We start from the raw sequence: 25,728 nt of genomic DNA, 5'->3' as shown, positions 1-25,728 counted from the left end.
ACTATTTCCAGTGGCGTAACTACGGGGGGGCATGGGGGGCACGTGCCCCCCCCCCATCGGCTGGCCAAAAAAAACGGTGAAAAGGAGAAAAAGGGGGAAAAGGGAAGAGAAACGTAGTGGGGAAAGAAGAAATTATTGTTCATTATTATGTTATGTTAAATAAGAAGCATTTTTTCAAAGCTTTATAAAACATTATTTGCTTCATTGTGTCTTCATTGTTCATGTTGTTCCTGGTGTTCGCATAGAATTTTAACTATATATATATAATCCCGTTGTACTAAAACCTCCCGTTTTCAAATCAATATACAACAAATATATTTCCTCGCAATTCGAGTTATTATTGTTTTATGTAGTGACATATTCTTCGTTTTCAGGACTACTAAAAGTGATTACCCTATTTTAAGGTCTTGTTATAAAACATTTCCTGTCCATGCTAACGTCCGCATAAGTAGATTGGTGAGATTTCTGCTCTTCATTAACTTAAATCAGTCCTTGAAACGTCAATTTTTCTGATCTGAATATCAAAAATGTTCAGCTCGCATCACTTGGTTAGTGAAATACGTAGGGTCTTAGTGAATTTCTACAAACAAGCCTTAGAAGCCCCTCTTCAGGTCTGAATTTCCTACATAATTTTCAGCTCGCGCTTCGCGCTCGCAGTATTTGATTAGTGAGATGCATATGAGAATCATGATTACAATTACTTCATGTGTTTAGATGTAATTCTAACAAAATCAGCAAGCGCTTGGCACTTGCATTAGATGACTATGGTGAGATAATTATGTATACCCTTAATGAATTCCTAAAAAACATAGTCCTTAAAATATCCATGTTTGGGGTCAATATATACAAAAAAATTAGCTCGCGCTTCGCGCTCGCATCATTTGGTTAGTGAAATATGCACGGTCTTAGGGAATTCCTACAAACACGCCTTAGAATACCTCTCTTCATGTCTGAATTTCCTAAATTTTCAGCTAGCGCTTCGCGCTTGCAGTATTTGATTAGTAAGATGCGTTTGATAATCATGATTACAATGACTACCAAAGGTGCTTCATGACTGTGTTTAGATGTAATTCTGACAAAATCAGCAAAGGTTGGCACTACCATTAGATGACTATGGTGAGATATTTATACTCCTAATGGATTCTGAAATATAGTCCTTACAATTTCCCTGTTTAGGGTCAATATATACAAAATTTTTAGCTTGCGCTTCGCGCTCGCATTGTCTGTTTAGCAAGACAGTTACGTATCATGATTAAAACAAAATTGCTTATAATGTCCCTTTTAAGCTCTGAATATCAAAAATTTTCAGCTCGCTTCGCGCTCGCATTATTCAATCAGTGAGATACATATCCGTTTAATGGCACTGCATGTCCATAAAATATCTCTATTAGGTCAGTATACCTGAAAACTGAGCGGGCTTCGCGCGCTCCCTAAGTGAATCAAAATTTTTGCTGGTGCCCCCCCCCCCCCCAATGCCGTGACCCACGGTATACGCCACTATTTCTTCTCCTTTTCTTCACCATACTTTCCAAACATGCAAAATAAAAGATACAGACACGTACGACACCCTGACAGAGTACATGTATAAGGTCTGCTTTACAAACTTTGGCTCATACTCCTGAAGATAACAAGAACACACACTTGTCGAACATCGAGTTTGGGTGGTCGTTTTCAGGACCAACATATGCCCACGAAAGAATACATGGTGTACCGTAAAACCCACGACACTCTCCAAAATAATGATGAGAGTGATGATCCGTCTGTCCCACAATTAAAACCAAATACAGATCTCATATTATATGATTACATTTACCCAAAACTTAGATTAACAATGGCATATTAACGTACGCAATTATTAACCTGCCTCAAAATTTTCTGCAACCATTTTCCAGCGATATCATCTCTTGCCGACTTTTTACTTTCAACTTTCAAGTCTTGTGCCTCTTTCGATATCGAAATTCTAGCCTAGTGCATCTTCCGATATCAAGTTTCTAGTCTTGTGCATCTTTCCATATCAAATTTCTGACGGCTGGTAGGCAAAATTAAAACCTACAAATACATACTGTATACAGATAAGAAATTCTTAAAACAATAGACATAAACCTACTTCATTTCAAACATACTTGTTAAGGTCTGTGCTACAATAACAGGACAAAATTGCATTCTAAAAGCTTTGTTTACGCTAAAGAATCAAACTAAGACATCAAATAAAATTTCAATAAGCCCCCAAATTAACGACACAGCTTTGTTGATTTACATTATCACATCACACTATAATCGTGCAATTTTTTGCGGCGGCTTAGATATCGGGGGGAGGTTGGGGCTTATTAAATCCAGCCCCCTCAAAAAAATATATAAAGAAATAATGACAATAATAATAGCAACAACAACAATTATAATAATAATGATAATAATAACAACAATAATAATAATAATCATCATCATCAAAATGATAATAATAATAAAATGGCTAAGCTAGGGTTAAACAAAAACACATTTTGTGCTGCAAAGAGACATAATACTTTTAGTGGAGGTGTAATGATTGAGGAGTCTATTAAATGTGCCTGATTATGACTACTAAGCTGAAGGTCCAGGATTCAAAACTCAACAAGACAGTTGTGATCATGGGGGAGACATTACATCACTCTTTCAAAACAGTCCTTTCAATTGAGATAGGAAAGGTTAAATCTAGACATTGAATCTTGGTATGCATATCATAGTAAAATGCAAAAGATCATCAAAAATCTTATCATGTTTAATATTGAGTTTTAAAAGTTTAGCAATATTTCAATTATGAAAACATTAATATACATGCTGTCATGAATATGCAAATAGGGGGGGGGCAGATGATGACGATGTCCTGTCATCACTTTCCTTTTCTTATGTTATTGCCTTTTATATATAACTATAAGCATTGCTTTTCTTGGCAAGTCCCTCGTTCATTTAATTTATCTTCTATATTTGTTATAAAATGTAATTGAACTATCTATATTGTTTTGAATATTAATTCGATTACATGTGGTCGCATTTCATAAGTTGGGTATGCAAAAAGGGTGCCGTATGAACAATTTTCCACATGGTGCCATCATGGATAAGTTGTTGCTACATCACAGCATCTTGACCAAATTTATTGAGTAATATCTCATTTTGAAGCAAGAACTATAGGCTAAATATATTACTATGAATTAGATCAATACAATATCAGGAACAAAAACTATAGCACATTAAGTTTGAAGTAACAAGGGTGGCGGAGCCGGTGGATGCAGTAAATGAAAAATACTAATTAAACCTAATTAACAACTTATTATAATATGTAATATGACTGTTATCCTCATATTTCTGGGCATTTTAAAGCAGGGAACAACTAAATGTCATAAAAATTTGACAATTTTAAAAATATGCAGCAATGGAATTCATGTGTATGTCAGCTCTGATCTGCAACCTAATCAATTAGTAAACTGGAGAGATTTGGTTAATTATCTAATTTGTAATCTTAATTTTTGGTACAAATGTTGTGTATCATTGCAACGAACATTTCTACCCATGATGTTGTCATTTTGCCAAGCATATAAACACAGTGACAGGTATTTTGGGGGCAAAAATGTGAAATTAAATACTGTTAATTAATTAGTATAATTAATATGCATATACAACAATAGATGATTATTCGATTTTTGGTACAGCTTTAATTATTGATGTTTCAAGATTATAACTGCAATTTACTAGGGTGATCCAATGTTGCATTAACTTTTGACACCATTTTATGTGCAGCTGGTCCAATTAGAGAAAAACACATTTTCAGATTCACATTTACTTTGACGTCTATGTAATAATTAGCTGTTAATTAGTCATTTTAAGGAAAAATAAAAGTATTCGAGACTTGAAACTTTGTCATTATTTAGAGAATGGTAATAGCTATAACATATCAAAAACTAAAATTTTTGACCATTTTTACCCTGTTCGCGAAATTGGACCACCTTATGACATGCGACCATGTATATTTGTTGATTTTGTTGAACGGAAATAAATAAATCTAATCTAATCTACACAAAATCATGTAGTTACAGGTAACTCTGCCAGTCTGCCTACATGTAAGTCGACCTTCCGCAAGTCGAATAATCACCAAAGTCAAGCATATTCTTAGACCAGATTATTCAAAACATGTGTTATATACGTCCTCTAAGTCAAACAGATTTCTTTGTTCCCTAAAGACATGAGTTAGGCCGGGCAGAGTTATACCATGGTCACATTTGCTACGGCCGCCGTAGATTCTTAAAATTTCTACGGCGAGTAGCAATTCTACGGCCGCCTCAGAATTTCCACGGCCACTTACTCTAGCGGTCACATAATACAGTCGCCGCACGGCGTATTTTTTAATTTGTGGAGAAAAGAAATCTGCGGCTGACGTTTGTCCTTGAAATCATGACGTACGGTCGCCCTAGGGCGACCCTGCGCTGGCCGTAGGTTTTTGACAAATAATACGGCAGACGCAAGGTGGCCGCAAGGCGCCCTCACGGCGGCCGCAGGGGGACTATACAGTGAGAAATACCATCATGATATTTTATATTAGACATTTCATTTCAGAAAGTTTTCAAAGTGTCGCACCATGCCCATGCGCGTATTCTGGGCGGGCGGGAGGGAGGGGGGGTTGGGGCCCGGGCCCCGGGTAGGCGAAAAGGGGGCGCCATAAAGAGGGAGGAAAGAAAGGGAAAGAAAAGGGAGATACAAAGGAGGGGGAAAGAAGAGAAAGAGAAAAGGGAGAAAAGAAAGAGAGAAAGAAACAAGAAGGGAAAAGGAGAGAAGAGAAAAGGGGAAGGGGGAGGAGTAATAAAAGTGCTGGGGCGCCAAATTGATGTTCGACTTAGGAAGGGGGGTCGCCAAATTAATGTTTGATACTGATCTGAATATTATACGATCAGTAATGTTCGACCTAGGAAAGGGGGGGGCAAATTCGACCTTTGAAGTGATTCGCGCTCGAATCGAATGATTAGTTAGATGACATCCTGTTAATGATTACCTAATGATTACCTCAATTGCGTAGAATGTCTAGTTTTGGAACGGAATATAATCGAATAATTTTTAAGCGCCCATCCTGAATATGATTACCAATAATGCTTAGAATTTCCAAACTTTGGGTCATTTTGGAATATAGACAATCATCAGCTCGCCCTGACAGATAGATAGATACCCATCCTGCTCATGCTCACAAAACCTCTCAGAATATTCTATTTTCAGGTCTATACACAAGCTATCAAAAATCGCGTTCGCATTATTTATTTGGACTTATGAAATAAATCTCCCTTAACCATGTTAACTTGTTTGTATGAATAAAGTTAAGATGTAATAAACACGTTAGTCTTAAGTAAGAACTACACCCAAGGAAACAACAAAAAAAATCAGCATTTAACTCCCCATGATAGTAATAATAATAATGATAATGATACTAATATCATATTTTACCCAAGTTAGCCGCTAGTGAAAGCGCAATATCTGTGCTTCCTGGTCACATTTGTTTTGTTTTTTAAGTGGTATTACAGTATATCATATTCATGGATAGTTTGCTTTTTATTAAGTCATAATTAAAAAAGTTGTCTGCAGTTGTCCTTTTCATGTGATATTGAAATAAGATAATTCAAAATGCATTTAAGGCACCTGTTTGCCTGACGAGGAGGGGTCACCATTTTTTTCCGAAAAGTACACATGCATATGAGCCAAAATTATAGGGCGGGCCCCCGAGGTGCAAAATTCTGAATACGCGCCTGGTGGCTTCCGAGCAGATAACACAATAGGAGAAGGGGAAAGGAGGGAAGAAAAACACGAGGGCAGCCGCACGGCCACCGTTCTACGCCATGCCTACGGCTAGTCTAATTTCTACGGCGAGCGTAGAAAAGAAAAAATGTTATAACTCCGAGTTAAAATTCTACGGCCACCCCTACGGCCTATAAAAAGTAGGAATCCGCCGTACGTCGACCCTGCGGCCACCGCAGATTTTCTGCGGCCGCCGCAGAAATCTCTCGAATTCACGTATCTACGGCCGCCGTAGAGCATATTTGACCAAGGTATTACCTGTATTTCATTTTCATGTATGTTCGATATATCTCCCTTGTAAAAAAATACGTTGCTGCAATGATAAATCTTACACATGAAATCACTAACAACTTTTTTTATTCTTGGAGGACAGAATTTGAATAAACATGTTCTTCATGTAAAAAAAAAAAAGTACAGGTGGTCGCATTTCACAAGTTGGGTATGCAAAAAGGGTGGCGTATGAACAATTTTCCACATGGTGCCATGGATAAATTGTTGCTACATCACAGCATCTTGACCAAATTTATTGAGTAATATCTTATTTTGAAGGTACATGTAGAACTATAGGCTAAATATATTACTATGAATTAAATCAATACAATATCAGGAACAAAAACTATAGCACATTGAGTTTGAAGTAACAGGGGTGGTGGAGCCGGTGGATGCGGAGCCGGTGGATGCGGTAAATGATAAAATATTAATTAAACCTAATTAACAACTTACTATAATATGTAATATGACTGTTATCCTCATATTTCTGGGTGTTTTAAAGCAGGGAACAACTAAATGTCATAAAAATTTGACAATTTGGAAATATGCAGCAATTGAATACATGTGTATGTCAGCTCTGATCTGCAACCTCATTAATTAGTAAACCGGAGAGATTTGGTTAATTATCTAATTTGTAATCTTGATTTTTAGCACAAATGTTGTGTATCATTGCAACAAACATTTCTACCCATGATGTTGTTGTTTTGCCAAGCAATAAATACAGTGACAGGTATTTTGGGGGCAAAAATGTGAAATTAAATACTGTTAATTAATTAGTATAATTAATATGCATACAATAATAGATAATTATTCAATTTTTTGTACAGATTTAATTATTGATGTTTCAAGATTATAACTGCAATTTTGTAGGGTGATCCAATGTTGCATTAACTTTTGACACCATTTTATGTGCAGCAGGTCCAATTTGAGAAAAACACATTTCAAAATTCACATTTACATTGATGTCTATGTAATAATTAGCTGTTAATTAGTCATTTTAAGGAGAAATAAAGGTAGTCGAGACTTAAAACTTTTTCATTATTTAGAGAATGTTAATAGCTATAACATATCAAAAAATAAAATTTTTGACCATTTTTACCCTGTTCGCGAAATTGGACCACCTTATGACATGCGACCAGGTAGGGTAATGACATCATCAGCTTTACCAAAAACAATACACAAATTGTCATAACTTTGTTATCCCTTGTCAAACTGATGATTTTTTTAGCGTTTTGCTTCTAAAATTTTCCTTTACCTGTTCAAAACTTCAAATCATGTTATTTTTGTCACAGGTATGATAGCCCATTTTTCTCCTGTCTAGCTTGCCCTCTGTCTCCCTTTCTTTCACCTCTTCCAATCAAATGAAATAATTTGGAAGTACAATGATTAATTAATTACTGAACTTGTTTTGCTGAAAAACGAAGATAACTTATGTGATACATTAATTTTATACAGACATCTAGGCTCTACATGTACAGTAGACTGGAGAGCGATCATGTGTAGAAAACTATCGTCCAATATCCTTGTTATCAATTGTTTCCAAGATTTTGGAGAAGTGGGTACAAAAGCATTTACAGGCACATTTATTAGATATACATTTTTTTTGGTGCTAAACAATTTGGCTTTAGACCAATGCATTCCTGTAAAAGTGCTTTATTGTGTATGGTCGGCGATCGGGCAACTGAAGTTGACAAGAGTAAGTTTTGTGGAATAGCTTTTATTGATATGCGAAAGGCTTTTGATTCTGTAAACTATGATGTTTTACTACAAAATCTGGTTGCAATAGGATGTTCTGATAATGCTATCGCATGGTTTAAATCTTATTTTTGTTTTAGGAAACAATACACAGAAATAGGAGGGATCAAATCGAGTATAAAATCAACCTCTTCTGGGGTCCCACAAGGCTCAGTTTTAGGGCCCTTACTATTTACAATTTATATTAATGATCTGGCTTCTTGTATCAAATCAGGGAAGATTGTTGTTTGCAGATGATGCAACGTTGTATGTTAGTGGTAGTACCATAGAATCTTAATTCCGCAATGAAAGAAGTATATGAGTGGACATGTAAAAACAGATTGATATTAAATGATAAAAAAACCAAAGTAATGCTTCTTGGTTCTCGCCAGCGGTTATCAACCTTGCGGGCCAAAACACTATCTGTAATAATCAATAACACTATTTTAGAGTGTGTATCCCAGCACAAATGTTTGGGCGTGATAATTGATGATACTTTGACATTCAAAAACCATGTTGATTCAATTGTAAAAGTAATGAAACAAAAGCTTGGGTTAATTAGAAGAAACAAACATATATTTAATGTGGAACAACTTAAACGATTATACATAGGGTTCGTTCTCCCTCATGCAATGTATTGCTCAAATGTGTGGTCGTATAGATCTGAATCTAATTATAATACTGTGCGAAAACTACATAAACGTGCAGCTTACATCGTGAGCGGTTATACATGGGAAACCCCATCAGAGCGTATTTTTCAAGTTCTCTCCTGGTCTTCTTTAAAAGAATTGTACAGGAAATCTACATGATGTATGGTATACAAGTGTGTAAATGGATTAGCTCCCACTTAATATTAAGTACCAAATTTATTTTTAATGATGATGTATCAGTGCGTATAACACGAAGAACTAATAAATTAATGCTACGAGCCCCGAAATTCAAAACGCAGTTTTACAAAAATACATTTATACCGGTAGGCATAAGTGAATGGAACTGTTTATCCCAAGACACTCGATCTGCACAATCATTAGCAATATTCAAACGTCTTCTGAATTCTTGAAAATAATCCCACACCATTTATATCTTAATTGTATCTTATTTGTAAACTTTGTTTTCGCTTATGTCAAATGTAATCATAATGTTGAATTTATGTTACAAGTAAGTCTGCAGAGTGTAATGGGGGGTGTGTGTGTGGGTTCGGGTGCTTCTGTGTGTTTGTGTGTTTCTGATGAGGATTGCGACTTTTAAAGGTTTATTTCTTGTATATTTTGCATATTATGTATTTTATAATTTGTATGTATTTTGATTAACAGGGCCCAATTGCAAACCAGCTTTTTATCTTTGTTAATGTTTTTTTTTTATAGTGTACAGCTGAATTGGTCACCCTGTATAAAGATGTGAAATAAATAAATAAATAAATAAATAAGTACACTTTAAAAAAAACATGGGTCAAAATGCTCCATGAGGGTAATTATGTGTCCTATACCAACATTGGACATTTCTTTTGGGCATTTTTATTCATCCAGAGTGATGAAAATTTTGCCCAACCTAAATTAATTGCTGCTTATTTTTTTTAATCTTACTGGACAGTATGCTTCCCACATTGGGTAAAATACTGCCCCATATTGGTTGGACACATAATTACCCTTGTGCTGGTTAAAATTTTACCCAATATTTTTACAGTGTACATGTTCATGTAGCATAACGCACGAGTACACTTGTACTAATAGTACTTGCATGTATATGCATATACAATACATCCATCTGAACTTTTACATGAATCATTAATAGCTTCAGAACTAAATTACTCCTGTGAGAGAAAAACTTTTTTCCACCAAACAGCTTCCTGAGAACATGGCCCCCCTCCCTCCACAAAACAGACAATTTTCTCAAAGGAGAGCTTTTCTAGAGGGGGAACTCATCAGGAAATCTCCCCTTGTTCACGAGAGAGTTGACCTCATACTCCAATGAAAATATTCAAACAAACTCAGGCTGTCAAATTATCAAGAATATTCATCCTTCAATATATAAACTGACAAATGAAATAACTTTCAATCATTAAAATATACATGTATGATGCATGATATAAAAATTACATTGAAAAAAATAATGAAATGTTAATCAATCGTGCAGAGTGATTCACTATCACAGTATCCTGTCATCGGCTCACAGAAGTGGTCTTTTTAGCAGAATGATATTCAAGTCACAAACTAAAACTGAATTGAAAGAAATACATGTATTTTGACCTCCCCACTGAGCACATATTTTTTGCACAGAACCAGATGTTACATTTGCACGAAAAAACAAGTACATACATATAGAACAAAGCTTTCCTATTTCCCCTGCACAATGACAATCCATACAAATAATAAACACAAATTCATAGCTGATGAACTTCAGAACAGTTTAATCTGTTTTTTCTGTTAATCTTCTCATCCAGCTCTCTCAAAAATTATTCATGTTTTGGTACATTAATTTTTGAAGTCTGACTTTAACACTTTACATGTACATCTATCGCCATCAGACCAGTTGTCAGAGCAGACAACTTCCCTTGGTTTCATTGGCTGAGAAGCGAAGGTGTATGCTTGTTACTATGGTAAATGTCAGATAATGGAAGTTCATCATGGCTGACAACTTTCATGACTGACAAGTACTCATTCCCAAAATTTACAACTAGAAATTTGACATACCGGTACTGCCCAAAGCACACAGATGCCCCCTCTTAACGCAATCAGAAATTCATTCAATATGATTGAACTTAATAATATTGTGCAGAAACCAATATATGCATATATACAGTGCGTCCCACAAAAAACAAAACCGAGATTTATCATAACTTAATCATAAATACAATAGACAAATGACCTACCAACGTAAAGCTTAGAATCTCCACATTCATCTGATACTACTTAAATTATTCCTCATTCACACAGTGAGCAAAAACAATTCGAAGGATGACAAAAACTCATTTACTCATTTATTGCTCTGAATTTCAAAAAGAAAGTCACATGACTACAAAGTTCAATATCTGCTCGTTTATTTGATACCTTAATCACAGAAAATGGTCAAGAAGTAAAAAAGTTATGATCCCTCGAAACAATGCTTGTATTTCCATAATTTCATTAAATAAACGTGTTTTCAACGCTTTCCCACAGAAACTTATACTTAATATTTATACTTAAAGGACAAGTCCACCCCAACAAAAACTTGATTTTAATAAAAAGAGAAAGAGTCAACAAACATAACACTGAAAATTTTATCAAAATCGCATGTAAAATAAGAAAGTTATGGCATTTTAAAGTTTCGCTTATTTTCAACAAAATAGTTATATGAACGAGCCAGTTACATCCAAATGAGAGAGTTGATGACATCACTCATTCACTATTTCTTTTGTATTTTATTATATGAAATATGAGATATTCTTATTTTCTCGTCATTGTCATGTGAAATGAAGTTTCATTCCTCCCTGAACACGTGGAATTCCATTATTTTAACGTTTTGTGCTTCAGGCAATGAGGTCCTAATCATCAAATTCATAAAAATTGAAATGTTGTATAATTTAAACAATAAAAAACAAAAGAAATAGTGAGTGAGTGACGTCATTGACTCTCTCATTTTGATGTAACTGGCTCGTTCATATAACTATTTTGTTGAAAATAAGCGAAACTTTGAAATGTCATAACTTTCTTATTTTACATCGGATTTTGATGATATATTTAGCATTGTGCTTGTCTGATTTTTCTCTATTGATTTAAATCAACATTTTTCTGAGGTGGACTTGACCTTTAACCCTAAAAAGACTGGGGGGGCCTTTTAGGCCCCCCCTGTACATAAATCGTGATAACTTTTTTGCGCATGAAGCGTTCGCGCCGCCATTTCAGGACTTTTTTCTCTTGAGTTTTGCGCAACTTTTGATACCAAATTTGTATACCCCCATGCCGCGGTTGCGGAGTTACGTAACTTTTCGTATCACATGTCACGTAAGAAATTGAAATTTGTATTCGTTTGTGTGTAAAGTGTATGGTATTTGAATGAATGTTATACACATTGTTTTCTAACTACATTGTTTCTTTCTATATTATGTTACTTTTGAATTCAAGTAGCAGTTCTAGGATATGAAAATAATAAAAAACATTGCATAAAAAAATAAAGAAATACATAAGAAATGCAAAGTAAAGAAATACATAAGAAATTAAAATCAAAGAAAAACATAAGAAAAGTAGTGCAAAATACCAGAATCGCTTGCACAACTATATTTTTGGGTGCAGGAAACACTGAATAGACAAGTAATGTCACACTTTAGTTGATTATGCTATAAATGATATTGAATAAGTTATATATTACACAAACCCAAAATATATCTAGAATACTCAAGAATTTGCAAACAGGAATTTATGGACTGCAATAGGTACCAAAATATGAAAAATTCAATTTTTTGATAAAAATTTGCATATTCGCATAATTAATTATGAATATAATTTGCATAAATTATGTGATATCTCCTATGCTTGGTTTTCACCAGCTAGTGTACATGCAACACATCACTTGTATATCTTCCAAGATTGCTTTGTCTCTTTGCAAGAGAGTGTAATGCAATAAAACATGCCAATTATTGTATTTCTCTACATAACACATGCAGAGTACTTATTTGCATATTTAGTAATTACTAATTTGCATAAGCATATCTAATAATTCAAGCACGAAATAACACAATTCCATGATAAACAACCTCTTCTTACAGCTGAAAACCTTGAAACAGGAATTTATGGACCGCAATAGGTACCAAAGTACGAAAAATTCAATTTTCTGATAAAAATTTGCATATTTGCATAATTATGCATATATTAAAAAATACAATGAATATCAGTATTTTGTTTTAGAGGACATGACAAAGGATGTGTGTGCCAAATTTGGTTGCGATCGGATGACCAACGGCCGAGATCTTAGGGGGGGCCCAAAAGGCCCCCCCCCCCAGTTTTTCTAGCCTCCAAAATAGCCCAGTCTTTTTAGGGTTAATGCTTGGCTGGTCGTCGACAAAACGGAGTGTCGAGTAAGTTTCAACGCTAGCCTGTAAAACTTCTTCACTTTATGAAATTATTGAAAATCAAGCCTTGTTTTAAATAACCAGAACTTCCTTATTTCTTGACAATTTTTTGTAATTGAGGTATCAAATTAAAGAGCAGATATTGAACTTTTTGAAAATGTGGTTTTCTTTTTGAAACCCAGATACAGCCCGCCAAGTGACTTTTTGGTATCCCCTTTTCAAATTGTTTTTGCTCACTCATTCGTGAATGAGAAATAAGTTATTTCAGATGAAAGAGATTCTAAGCTTTACAATGGTAGGTCATTTGTCTATTGTATTTGTGATTGAGCTATGATAAATCATCGATAAATCTCGGTTGTTTTTTGTGGGACGCACTGTATAATGAACAAATTTAGACCTTTGACCTAAAGAATCACCCTTTCCATAATATTCTCTGACAAAAGATATGACAGTCAGGTTATTTGATGTGACCTGACTGTATTTTGGTGTCATCTACCAAGACACCAAACATTTTGAATATCTGGTGAATATTTCCAAAGTTAATATGTGGCAACCAACTAGCATATATAATGAGCTGTGACCTTCGACCTGCTGACTCTGAATTCAAACTTGGTCTATATTTTGGCGTCATCTACATGTACCTACACACAAAATTTTTTAAATCCGTTGAATATTTCATAAGTTATCATGTGGAAACCAATTCGCACATTTACTGAGCTGTGACCTTTGACCTGTGGACTCCGAATTTGAACCTAGCCTGTATTTTGGTGTCATCTATCTACACACCATAATTTTTTTAAATCCATATTTTTTGAGTTATTGTGCGGAAACCAAGTGGGGGGACGGATGGACAGGGGCAACACTTGATGCCCCCTCCAGACTTCATCCGTGGGGGCATAAAAACAGGGTTTCTATGGGTATGAATTATGTTCAATCTTACTTTAAATCTGATTTGTTTATTGGATCTAATAAATTATTGCAAGTACAAACCTTTTTAAGATATTTCCAGGTACTGTACATTTACCTCGGACATTGCACATACTTGTCTTGCCGTCTTCGAGCCTTGACCTTGACACTCACCACAAAAAAACCCTGATGAAATCATCATCCCTCCTATGTATTACACATGTAGGCATGCATAATCCAAATCTGAATTGAATTTGTTGAATGGTTTATGAGTCAATGTGAGAATAAGAATGAGATAGGCGTAGATGAACAAATGACTAGACGAATGACCCTAAAACAAAATGCCTGCAGCAAACACCTTTGGTGTGTCTGTGGTGGTATTGGCTACTCAGGATAGAATGTAACTCACCTGTTTTCTAAGGCTTTTAATTGCTCTTTGGTCTGCTTCATGTTGGTCCCTCATACCATCAACCTCTCTCTGCATTCTATCAAGCTTCTCATCAGCAACGTGAATAAGGTCAGCAACATAGGGATCATCCACTCCGGGAGAAGGGGTGGCGGAGTAGAAATCCGCCGGAGGGACAGAGCAATCAATATCCATTCGCTGCCTTCTAAATGGAATGTTCTTTTTGCGACCACCTTAGTGCAAAAAGACAAAAATAGAGGGATTCAAGTGAGAATTCTACTCTCCTGATTACACCACTATCATGTAATGCATGTATTTAATTTCCTATCAACATCAGGTCTACGATCACCGTATGCCGATCATATCCTGCCTATATTACGATTTCCTGAGGGAGGAGATTTTCGTAGATTCAAGATCATTGAAGGGTCTATGATTTTGTTTTGAGCAAACTTATAGAAAAGAAATTTGTCAAATTTGTATTTTTTAATCCTTATGGTGGGACATAATAAATAACACCCACAACCAAAATTTGGTGGGAACTGGTCCCCATGGAGGCCCAAGATATGACCATCATTCAGCCCCATACAATGTGTATGCATTATTGGGCTGGTATGGTATAACATTTGGAACTAGGCCAATTATACATTGATTTTAGACGGGCTAATTATGTATTCATGAGTTCATATCCTGGGGCTCCATGCACTGATTTCCACCATATTGCCATTTTGGAGGTATTTCACCATGCTCTACTGAAATATGGTATTTAAAATGCTGAAATGCAGAAGAAAACGATTCACACTTTTGGTCTCTGTCATCAACCATAAAACCAGCCCTTCTATCCAATACTATACTGTGTAAAACAATCAACAACATGAAAGAATACCTGGAGTCTGAACCACAGCATGGAAATTTTTCTCCTGGAGGTCACTTATACGATCATTCTTTGCCTTGCATTCCTTCTCAATTGCTCGGACTTTGTGGACATACTGTGAATTCAGAAAGCGCAGATCTGCATTCTCATGTTCAAGTTTCCTTATTGTGCTCTGAAAATGAAAAGAAATCAATATATGAATTTATATTAAAATATGAATACTAAATCAAGCCTACCTATACAACATCATTTGAATTATACAACAGGATCTTCATCTAATCAAAATCAGTTTCATGAATGGAAATCCCTATGTTATGGGGGAATCAAACTTTGTTTCACATTATAACAACAAAGAAATTAAAATGATTCATGAGTGGGTGATACAATCAATTCCATCATTTTTATATCTACCGTGATGAGCATATTCAAACAAAATTGTTAAATGTAACATGTCTGCAGTGTGCTTGAATGATTTACAACTTTTATTCAAATCAACTTTTTGGTTGGAGGGGAGGACTTCCCCATTAACGGTAATTAAGACTGCTACCTGTAGCTTAATTTCCTATAATATTTTGAATTACGTGATCAAACTTCGATACCTTGTGGTCTTTGGATGTAGCATCAAACTCATCCTTTAGCTGGATATGTTGTGTGTGAAGCTCATTATTCTCCCGGAGTAGCTTTGCATTCTCGCTGCGATATGGCTCAATCTGATCCTCCCAATTCCCCTTTTCTTTTACACTCTTGTTTGCCTAAAAGCAATGAATGTCAAAAAGGTTTGTGGATGTAGATGCCACAGGTCAAATATATCTTTTGAAATTGGATTATGGAAAACAGATGTGCACTTACAGTCTTACTGAATCTAAATACTAAAAGTGCATCATGTGCATGGATATTCAGTTATTGATTGTTTCAGCTCCATACAACATTGGATAAGCTTTAATATTGCAGTAAATGGGAATTTTCCAGGGCTCTCAAAGCACTTCTGGGGAAAATTCACTGCGAGCCCGTTTATTATTGGGTCAATCCATGTCAAATCAACCAATGCTCGTCACCCGACCCTCTTCGATTTTCTTTAAACTCGCATCAAATGTTGCCCCAAGTGTCTGACAGAAAAATCTGAAATATTTTGCCCCAAGGTCAAATGGTTGCTAAGATACGGCCTCCCTTAGCAACCAATGCGCACTCAAAGAAATTATTTTAAATAAAATTGCCTATTTTTGATTGACCACTGCAGCAAAGTTTGATTGATTACAGTCTTCATTTTAAGTAAATTGGAAGAACTTTTTGATCTAAACATGCAGAATATACTGAAGCATGAACCTGTCAACCGGATTTCGGACACGAGGTCACTGAAAATGGCATTAAGTATCCATGTCAAATTGTCAATGATTTCAGAAGCATGTTTGGAGGCTCATAAATCCAAAACTAAATAGCTTAGAACCAATATTATGCACATTTATGGACTTTCACATACTCAACAGAATTACAAAAAATTGACCCAAGAGTGTGTGTCGTTTTCTTGTAGGGCGCCCTCAAAGTTGGATTTTATTCAAAAGATGCAAGTTCAAGGTTACGGATCACCTCCCGTCCCATCGAGGAGGGGGACCCATTTCTGTGTTTTGATAGACATTTACCCATATTTTCAAGTGTTACCTAAGAAATTTGCTACCGGAATGTTTAGGGGCTGATTTGCGCATTCCAAAATGGTCGTAAACACCCTAAACTTGATGTTAATGACACATACATGCTTTTCAACACTTTTCAAATTGTGATAACTCAAAGATGAAGAGCCAAAAGACATTGATATCTTATGTGATGATAGTCTGTAATTAGTATTAAAAGGATATCTTCAGAAATAGTTTTTATTGTTGGTAATGACCTTGAAAACACACCTAAAATTCAATAAAAACAGTAAATCGGCTAATTTTCTAGAATTGTATGGCATTCAAATGGTGTTTACATGGACTTTCAAATGGATGTCATTTCAATATATGGCTTAAGTAAAAACTTGAAAGACATGTTCAACTTTTTTGTTCTACCTTAAGCAACATAAAATATTTGAACTCAAAACCATTTCATTTGACCTTGAAATTATTCCAAATATAGCTATTTGTTGCTTCATAAGTAGCATATTCAAATTGCGCGTGGACATTGTACTTTGCAACATATTTCAAAATAGATTTTCTCATAGAGAGAATACCTGATCAGGCTGATATTTGCAGTATTAGTAGTAATTTAGTAGTCTGTAATGAGTTCTTGGAGGATCTTTAGATTAAGTACCTATTCTCTTATGACAATGACCTTGAAAATACAGCTGAAAATCAATAAATCATACAATTTTCATTAATAATCGAGTGTTTTTATCCACTTTTAATTGTGTGTTATTCCACCTTAGATTGTGAGTTCATGCTGATAATTGCAAATCATGTTTCACTTTTGGTCTACTTGAAGCTACATAAAATATTTGAACTCAAAACCATATCATTTGACCTTGAAATTATTCCAAATATAGCTATTTGTTGCTTCATAAGAAGCATATTCAAATCGCACGTGTACACTGTACTTTGCAATACATTTCAAAATGGATTTTCTCATAGAGAGAATACATGATCAGGCTGATATATTCATATTCCATGCCAATTCACCCAATGAATGTGCAATTTTGCACCCGACCGTCTCGGAATTCGTTGTAAATTGGTACACATAAAATTCACCATGGCCCACACACAAAACAAAAAAAATAAGTCCAATTGGTCCGTCAGTTCTCGCGCAATGGCCCGCCCCTTTCTCCTTGTTTTGACAAAAATGGGCGTGACCTTCAACTTTCAATGGCCACTGCATCGTAATGTGTTGACCAATTTTCATGAAACTGGTACCATTTATTAGGAAACTTAGAGAGGAATCCAAAACGTGCATCAAATAATGTACATGTATTGTAGCGGTTTACAAGGTTGTGACATTTGACCTTTACTTTGACCCACGGACAAATAATTTTTAAACTTGATTTTCATGTTAATTATTAGTATATTGACAAAATATGTTAAAATCAACGATGATATTTTATTTCTTCACCTTTTAAAACTCTTCCAAAGATACCGTGATATTTCACTCTAGTCCTACATACTGATATTCATGTTAGTAAAGTATTTACCAGTTACATGATTTCTTCAAATCTTAAGTTACAGTATGCATGCACATGAAAAGAAATTAAGCTCATCAGTTCACAAATGAAACATTAAACATTTATGCTCATGAATAGGAACTGCATCTGTTTAGGCATTTTGATGTTAAGCAATATACATCATATACATGTATATTCTTGTTAGTAAAGTGTTTACTTTTATGGGAGCCTTAAATAGGCATAAACATGTACTCAACAATTTGATGATAAAAGTAAATATTGCTGATTCTAAAATCAATTTTTTTTAAGCATAAATGAAGAAAAAAAAATTATGAGAGCCATTATTTAAAACAGTAATGAATAAACAGAATGAGTTTACTCTGAGATTTATGACACAATTGAAACAAAAAGTTAAGACCAGGGGGCCGTTTCATAAAGCTGTTCGTAAGATAAGAGCGACTTTAAGAACGACTGGTGAACCTTTCTTACACGCTTAACCATCGCCAATGTATACCATTTACCACAAGAAAGGATCACCAGTCGTTCTTAAAGTCGCTCTTAACTTACGAACAGCTTTATGAAACACCCACCAGAGTTTAAATTAAAGCCAAGTACAGAATACAGAAATCTGTGGAGCAGGACATCTAACCGAATCATACAATGAGGGTCTTCAGGGTACTATAACTATAAACAGCAGATTTTAATGATAAATTGAAACCAACTGCATAATCAACTGCAAACTTTTGCAGAACATTCAAATCCTCATTTTGATGGTTACTTTCACCTGATAAAGAAAATTATATGTTACCTGTAACTTGGCATTCTTTAGACTTTCTGTAGTGTGAATTAGGTCACTAAAGAGCTTCTCAACAAGAGGCACAGACTCTATACCCAAGGCCTGGCGGTAGCCTAGCTGATCTAGCCTCTTCCGTAGCGCAGTGTACTTTCTCTCAGGTGCGGTCGTCATTGTAGCTTGTCTCACTCATCTCAACATTTCTAAATAAAATAATAAAATATAAGCAAAGGAGCACGCAGCTCAGAGTAACATCTTAAAAGATATTAATGCCAGGTGTGGTGACGATGTAAAATTGAATTTGTACAGAATAAAGACCCCATTCTTATTAGTCCTAAAACTAGTTTAGTAGAAACCAGTTTATTGGAAACTATATGTAGTTTAATGTGTAAAGGGAACACTTGAAGCCTTCCAAACCACTTTGGAAAAGCCCCTTGCAATGAGGTTCACAAGACCAATTTGCCTCAATTAACTAGTTTAAGAGTAGGTAAGGACACAACCGTTCTTCAGGAAGTGATCTTTGCAAATTTTATGACAAAATATTAAAAGATATCATCATGAAGTCCTCAAGGCTAACTCAGACAGAGTCTCAGACTGAGGCTCGAAGGACAAGATTGAACATTTTTAAGGGGGCCCCATCATGTTTAATCAGTATTTCGTCGTTCGTAGGATGAGTGATCATAGACCTATTTAAAGCTTCATTCTCTGTTTTATTGGTTGTTCCGCTGAACTCTGTTGGCTCCACTCACCAATTACAGAGACCTAAGTTCTAACTCGATCTGTACAGGGACTCAATGGCCAGGATATGTTTTATGTATTACGTTCGGATAAACCAGGGAAATGGGAGTTGCCCAACAGCCAAAGTAAGTCACTGTTTTTTGTCCTTTAACTAGTTAAACTTTAAGTTTATTTTTTTCCTGTTTTGGTGCATTTCAGGCCAAAACGGAATAATAATTAATACGGTATATCCTTTATTTTGGTCCAGTTCTTTTTATATATTTTTATGAAATAAAGACAAAAATCGATGATCCCTGTGGGGGGGGAGGGGGGGATTTTGCATTTATAACACCCTATAATGGCTGCTGCACGATCGCGAGCCAGGCATCTGTGTATGATGAGGTGTCCAAACTTCGCAGACTTTTCAAAATATTCATCAGGCTTCAATTTGTTCACAAAATAAATTCACAATTTATACAAAACCAATTCAAGAAATAATTACCACATTAACGGCAAGATCGTAAACTATGAAATCATTCACATTGACGAAAATGTAAAATATGTCAATTGGTTTCGCCGGTATCGCGATCTCAAAATTCTATTCCAATCGGCGAATGCGCACTGTGCTGGAAAACTGTTCTGAAAAAGTGTGACCTAACTTCGCGGACCAAAGTTTTTGTGGAAATTTAAACAAAAACTCAGGCTCAAAAAGTAAAATATTTATATCAGATTGACGGCAAGATGCTATAGAATCGGTTAGTACCACTGCCACATTTAACTCACTTTTTTGATGATTTATGCTTGCGAAATGATGATATCGTGATGCTTGTTGAGAATATCAGATTTTTTTCGGAACAGGCACTAACGGTGACAAATTTGCCGATCTTTTGTCAATATTTTCATGAATACTGAACTCATCCTAAGTAAAGTACAGTATAGAAACTTGTACCAAAGGGAAATTTTAGGTCGCTTTTCACGTTGATGATATCAGATTTTAAGGATATCGGCTAGTTTTTGAGATAATGACCATCCCTGTTTTTTTCCTGTTTTGGTGCATTTCAGGCCAAAACGGAATAATAATTAATACGGTATATCCTTTATTTTGGTCCAGATCTTTTTATATATTTTTATATATTCTTAGTAAGGAAGAAACAGATAACTTTAGGGTTTTAGTCCAAAGTCTCTTGGGTGATCCAGCATTCTCACTTGGACCCAGAAGCACCCCTCTCTGCTTGATGACCAGGGCCCTTAAAGATCTGAATGTTAGCCTACATTTAAGTGATCCTGGCTCCCAACCTATCGAAGATATGTCTGACATCCTCTCGTGCAGAATGGAAGAGGTTCGTATTGAGTGGAGAAACCTTGGAAATAGTAGAGACAGAAGCAGTGAGCAGAGGGACCAGGCTCTGAAGTTGGCGACTGATTTCATTCTAAGTCTCAACACCGATACTATCATCTTCACAGATGGGTCTGCATTGTTGAACCCAGGTCCTTGCGGAGCAGGCATTGTCATCTACTGGACAGGACTGAACTGCATACCAATCTGCATCGGAAAGCCTGTTGCTAGCAGTTCGAGTAGCTTTCATGCTGAAATGGTCGCCATAGAAACAGCTGTGGAACACGTCACCCTGAAGAAACCAGCCCTAGTTGATCAGGTAGTGCACATTCTTACTGACTGTCAAAGTGCTGTCATGGCCATGACCAGTTCTCTCCACTCTTCATCGTTCCCAGAGGTTGTGTCTCGCACTAATAAAAACATCACTCTTCTAAGAAGTAGAGGCACTACTGTCACAATCACATGGATCGCTGGACATGCAAATATCATGGGAAACGAACTTGCTGACCAACTAGCCAAGGATGCTGCTTTGGAAGCTGCAAGCTCATCATCATTAGCTTCCGCAATTACTCTGCACAAGGAAAGTGCAAAGACTATCCGTAAGAATACTGAGAAGCTCTGGCAACGACGATGGGACAGATCTACAAAAGGAAGATGGACATACCAACTCCAGCCCACAGTTGCCAGGAAGAATGCACACAGCTCTCTTCCAAGATCCACAGAAGTGAAGTTAATGAGGATGCTCACAGGACATACCAAACTCAATGACAATATGCACAGAATTTTCCCTCACAACCACCCTTCACCTAATTGCAGTTGCAACAGAGACAGGGAAACTATAGAGCATGTCCTTCTCCACTGTCCACTCTATGAGTCCAGTAGACTGAAGATGATACAGACTATAGAGAAAGGATACAGCAAAACTAACACTCCATACCATCTCAGAGAGATCTCAGTGGTTACCCTCCTGGGTTCCAACCCTGCAATGACCAAGCAAATGCAATCTATTATTAGAACATCGGTGGTAGCATTTGTCTCATCCACAAGCGCTAACATCTAGCCACCTAACTCGCCAACAAAACAATTACCTAGCAGTTTTTTCTACCTTTGAGTTCCTAACACCAAGTGTCTACCGAGGAGACTACTAGGGCGTGAAACAGGCCCTAAACGAACAACAACAACAACAACGACCATCCCAGACGTGTGGACATATGGTACTCAAAGTTTGGACTCACTACCATACGAAAACATGGAAGAGAAATAAAATGTTAGTTAGTCTAACAGATCTGAATAACTCCTCGACTCGAAACAAACGGCTGCCAGCTGTCTAACCAGTAAGTATAGTAATTGTTAGACTGAGTGACCAGTGCACTGCCAGAGGAAGAGCAGAGTGAACTCTTTTCAAAATAATAATCTTTAAATTTCAAACTCCTCAGGCTAATCCACTATCGTTTATAAATTAAACTTGTCTTTAATTCAGATTGCGATTTTCCAATACAAATGTAACGGCGCGCGCGCACGCGTCCGTCCAGGGTGACAACCAACGATGCCTAGAGTTGCGGCGAGAAGAACCTATAAAAGACCGTTCTCTGTAACCGGCGGGAAGCGCTGCTCGGCGATTTGATAGCTGATACACCATTTTTCACACAGATTGCACACACTATCATTACCTTAATTTGTCTCATCCCCAAGCCTTACATAATAATCAACAAACTGCACGAATTTGTACTCACGCATTAAATCAGTCAGATTTCCTTGAACTTGAAGCTTGTCATCCCTCTCGTTAAATTTTTTGCTTTCGAATTATCCGCCGAATTATTTTGTCGACATGTAAACGCCATCTATCGGCAAATACTGTACAGTCCCTGAAACTGCCCCGTTTTCAAATCAATTTATCAAAATATCAGCTTTAATTGCACTCACCATGGACATGTTTGCAAAAAGGATGCGCTTAGAATGTCCCATTTTCAGGTAGAAATAATAACATATTAATTTATACGAGATAGTACCACATAGGCGGATAAAGGGGGGCCCGAGGGGCTTGGCGGAGCAAAAAGAAAAAAAGGGGAAATAAAAAAAAGAAGGGGAAAGGAAGGAGAATGAAAGAAGGAGAATAAAAGAGGAGGGAGACGAGTGAATGAAATAATGTCAGGGGATGACTTAGAAAATGATTTAAAAATATATATTTCATGTCTCTTTGTTAAAATTTCTAAACAATTATTTAGAGGGGTCCACACAATACAAGCACTGCTTTTAAGTGAATCCCTCCATTTTCTCAGAATTCTATTTTATAATGGTTATGATATTTTGCTTATATACATGTATAATACCGTTTTGTTTTACTTTTACTTATGAATGTAATATACTGTACATGCCTCAATTTATTTTGTCTGTATTAGTTCATTGTTACTCTTTTGACCACATTATTTTGTTCTGTGAAAAAATAAAAAAAAATAAATAAAAACAATTAAATGAAATTGAATTTTCGCTCGCGCTTCGCGCTCGCACATCCTGTTTGACGAGAAACATATCTTGCTCAATAGGCTGATATGTAGCTTAAAATATCAAGTTTCGAAGTCAATTATGTTTCAGCTAGGATATCAAGAATTTTTTTTTTTTGGTGATTTACAAATTGATTTTTTGTTAAGTGCTCTGTAAAATGTCCGTTGTATGGTGTCAGCCATTATGACTGATTAACCTAGACGTAAAACGTTTCGTAGGTAATTGGTTTTATGCCAGCTTGGCGTTTACCAGCAAAATGCTGTCCTGCCGAGTTCCTACGGGAGTTACCACAAACAGAAACAGAAACAGAATATCATTTGCAACTTTTTGCGCTGTGCGCTCGCATTATTTGATTTGCCAAGTAGGCCTACATATTGACTTTTTATAACATAAGATTCTTTATATATTGATCCTATAACCAACTACTTAAATCCCCCTTTTATGACAGAATCAAAAATTTCAACTCATAAATCCTGTTCATGATTACAAAAGTGCTTAAAATATCCAGTTTACAGGCCTCAAATGTCAACAAATTTCACTCACTCATTCGGCTTGTTACATTAATAAATATGATGATAAAACTTTCATGAATTCCTAATAACTAAATTAACCCTTTTTTATCGACAAGTTTCATATCGCGCTTAGGAAGAGGAATAGGAAGATAGTCATCATTTTCATATGATGACAAAAATGTCAAGGTCCTAGGTCAAAATAATAATAAAAATATCAGCTCTCGCTTCACACTTACATCATTAATTAAGTACTATCCACATACACTTCACAATTTTTCTACAGTGCTATAGATAGTGCAAATTCACCCATTTCATACCGGAATATCAAATATTTTCCGCTCGCGCTTCGCGCTCGCATTATTGATGTTCATGTTAAAAATGAAATGTATTCATAATGCCCAGATTCTGTCTTACTCTAATACACGCGCACACATGTTGATTGAAATACGCAGCTTGATCTTTATTCAAAACGTGCTAAAATTTTCCAGTTTGTGCTCGCATTATTAATGTAGGAAGATACCAAATTACCCATCCTTTTTCATGATTTACAAAACATGAATAGAGTTTCCCATTGTTAGGTCTGAAATCTCAAAATTTTTCGGCTCGCGCTTCTCGCTCGCATCCATTGTTTAGTTTTATACCTATACCGTTTATTTAAAAAAAATGCTTAGAATATCTTTTTTTTAGGAAGGAATCTCAAAAAATTTCAGCTCGCGCTTCGCGCTCGCATTATCTAAAAGTTGAAACATATTTCGTCTTCCTGGCTAACTGCAAATCTTCCTCAAAGGGTCAATTTTCGATCAAGCCAGAACCCATATCAAACATTTCTGTCATTATCTAGTTACATACGCATCGTGTTCAGGTTCGCAAACATTGCCCAGGATATTCAATTTTCAGGAAAAAATACATGAAATTCCAAAATTTTCAGCTCGCGCTTCGCGCTCGCACTATTCAAATAGGGCTTATTAGATTTATCACAAACTTTGATTTTTGTAATTAAAGTGTCAAAATTGTTGCTCGCTCGCTTCGCTCGCTCACAACTTCGGGGAAAATATGGATGAATTTTTTTCATCCCCCCCTAATGGCGGGAGCTGGATCCGCCCCTGTACCAGGTAGTAGTAATAGTAGTAGTAGTAGAAGTATAGAAGTAGTAGAAGAAGTAGTAGAAGTAGTAGTAGAAGTATAGAAGTAGTAGTAGAAGTATGGAAGTAGTAGTAGATAGAGAGGCGGGTCCTGGGCGGATCCAGCTTTCGCCAATAGGGGGCCCGAATTTTTTTCACCCATATTTTCCCCCATCAGACGCTCAAAATTGTTTTTTTGTGTGGTTTCTTTGAAGGGATAGTCGTAACAGACACTATTTATTATAATACTTTAATAGCTTTATTCTTTTAAAACAAAATAGAATCCCATAAGCCTTAAATAGTGCGAGCGCAACGCGCGACCTAAAATTTTTGAAAATTTCATGTATTATGTCCTGAAAATTGAACATTCTGGGCAATGTTTCTGATCCCGTATGTAACTAAATTATTACTGCGATCGCGAGAAGAAAGTATTTATGTAAATTCCAGCGTGAGCGAAAAGGGACCTGTTCAGGACAGCAGTTAGCCATGAAGACAACAGATATTTCAACAACCAAATTATGCGTGCGCGAAGCGCGGTTTAAATATTGTGATTTAGACCTAAAAATGGGATATACGTCTCTATT

At 36.0% G+C, this 25,728-nt stretch overlaps 2 protein-coding genes across 2 annotated transcripts in view; one reads left to right on the top strand and one right to left on the bottom strand.

Annotated features, from left to right (window-relative positions):
* Positions 1–22,842, bottom strand: part of LOC121414893 (centrosomal protein of 135 kDa-like) — a 68,162-nt gene extending 45,320 nt beyond the window's left edge. The window contains exons 1-5 of the mRNA XM_041607946.1: positions 22,743–22,842; positions 18,972–19,159; positions 15,639–15,791; positions 15,052–15,211; positions 14,172–14,401 (exon numbers count right to left, since the gene is read on the bottom strand). Of these exons, the coding sequence (XP_041463880.1) occupies positions 14,172–14,401; positions 15,052–15,211; positions 15,639–15,791; positions 18,972–19,130 (702 nt within the window). The 5' untranslated portion in view covers positions 19,131–19,159; positions 22,743–22,842. The remainder of the gene's footprint in view (positions 1–14,171; positions 14,402–15,051; positions 15,212–15,638; positions 15,792–18,971; positions 19,160–22,742) is intronic.
* On the top strand, positions 20,909–22,069 carry LOC121430674. The gene has a single exon (XM_041628016.1). It carries the CDS (start codon positions 20,909–20,911, stop codon positions 22,067–22,069), a length of 1,161 nt encoding a protein of 386 aa, XP_041483950.1.
* Positions 22,843–25,728: the final 2,886 nt, after the last annotated feature.

This window comes from Lytechinus variegatus, chromosome 1 (genome assembly GCF_018143015.1).
Source record: "Lytechinus variegatus isolate NC3 chromosome 1, Lvar_3.0, whole genome shotgun sequence".
Taxonomy (NCBI): Eukaryota; Metazoa; Echinodermata; class Echinoidea; order Temnopleuroida; family Toxopneustidae; genus Lytechinus; species Lytechinus variegatus.
This window is presented reverse-complemented; position numbering and strand designations above follow the sequence as displayed.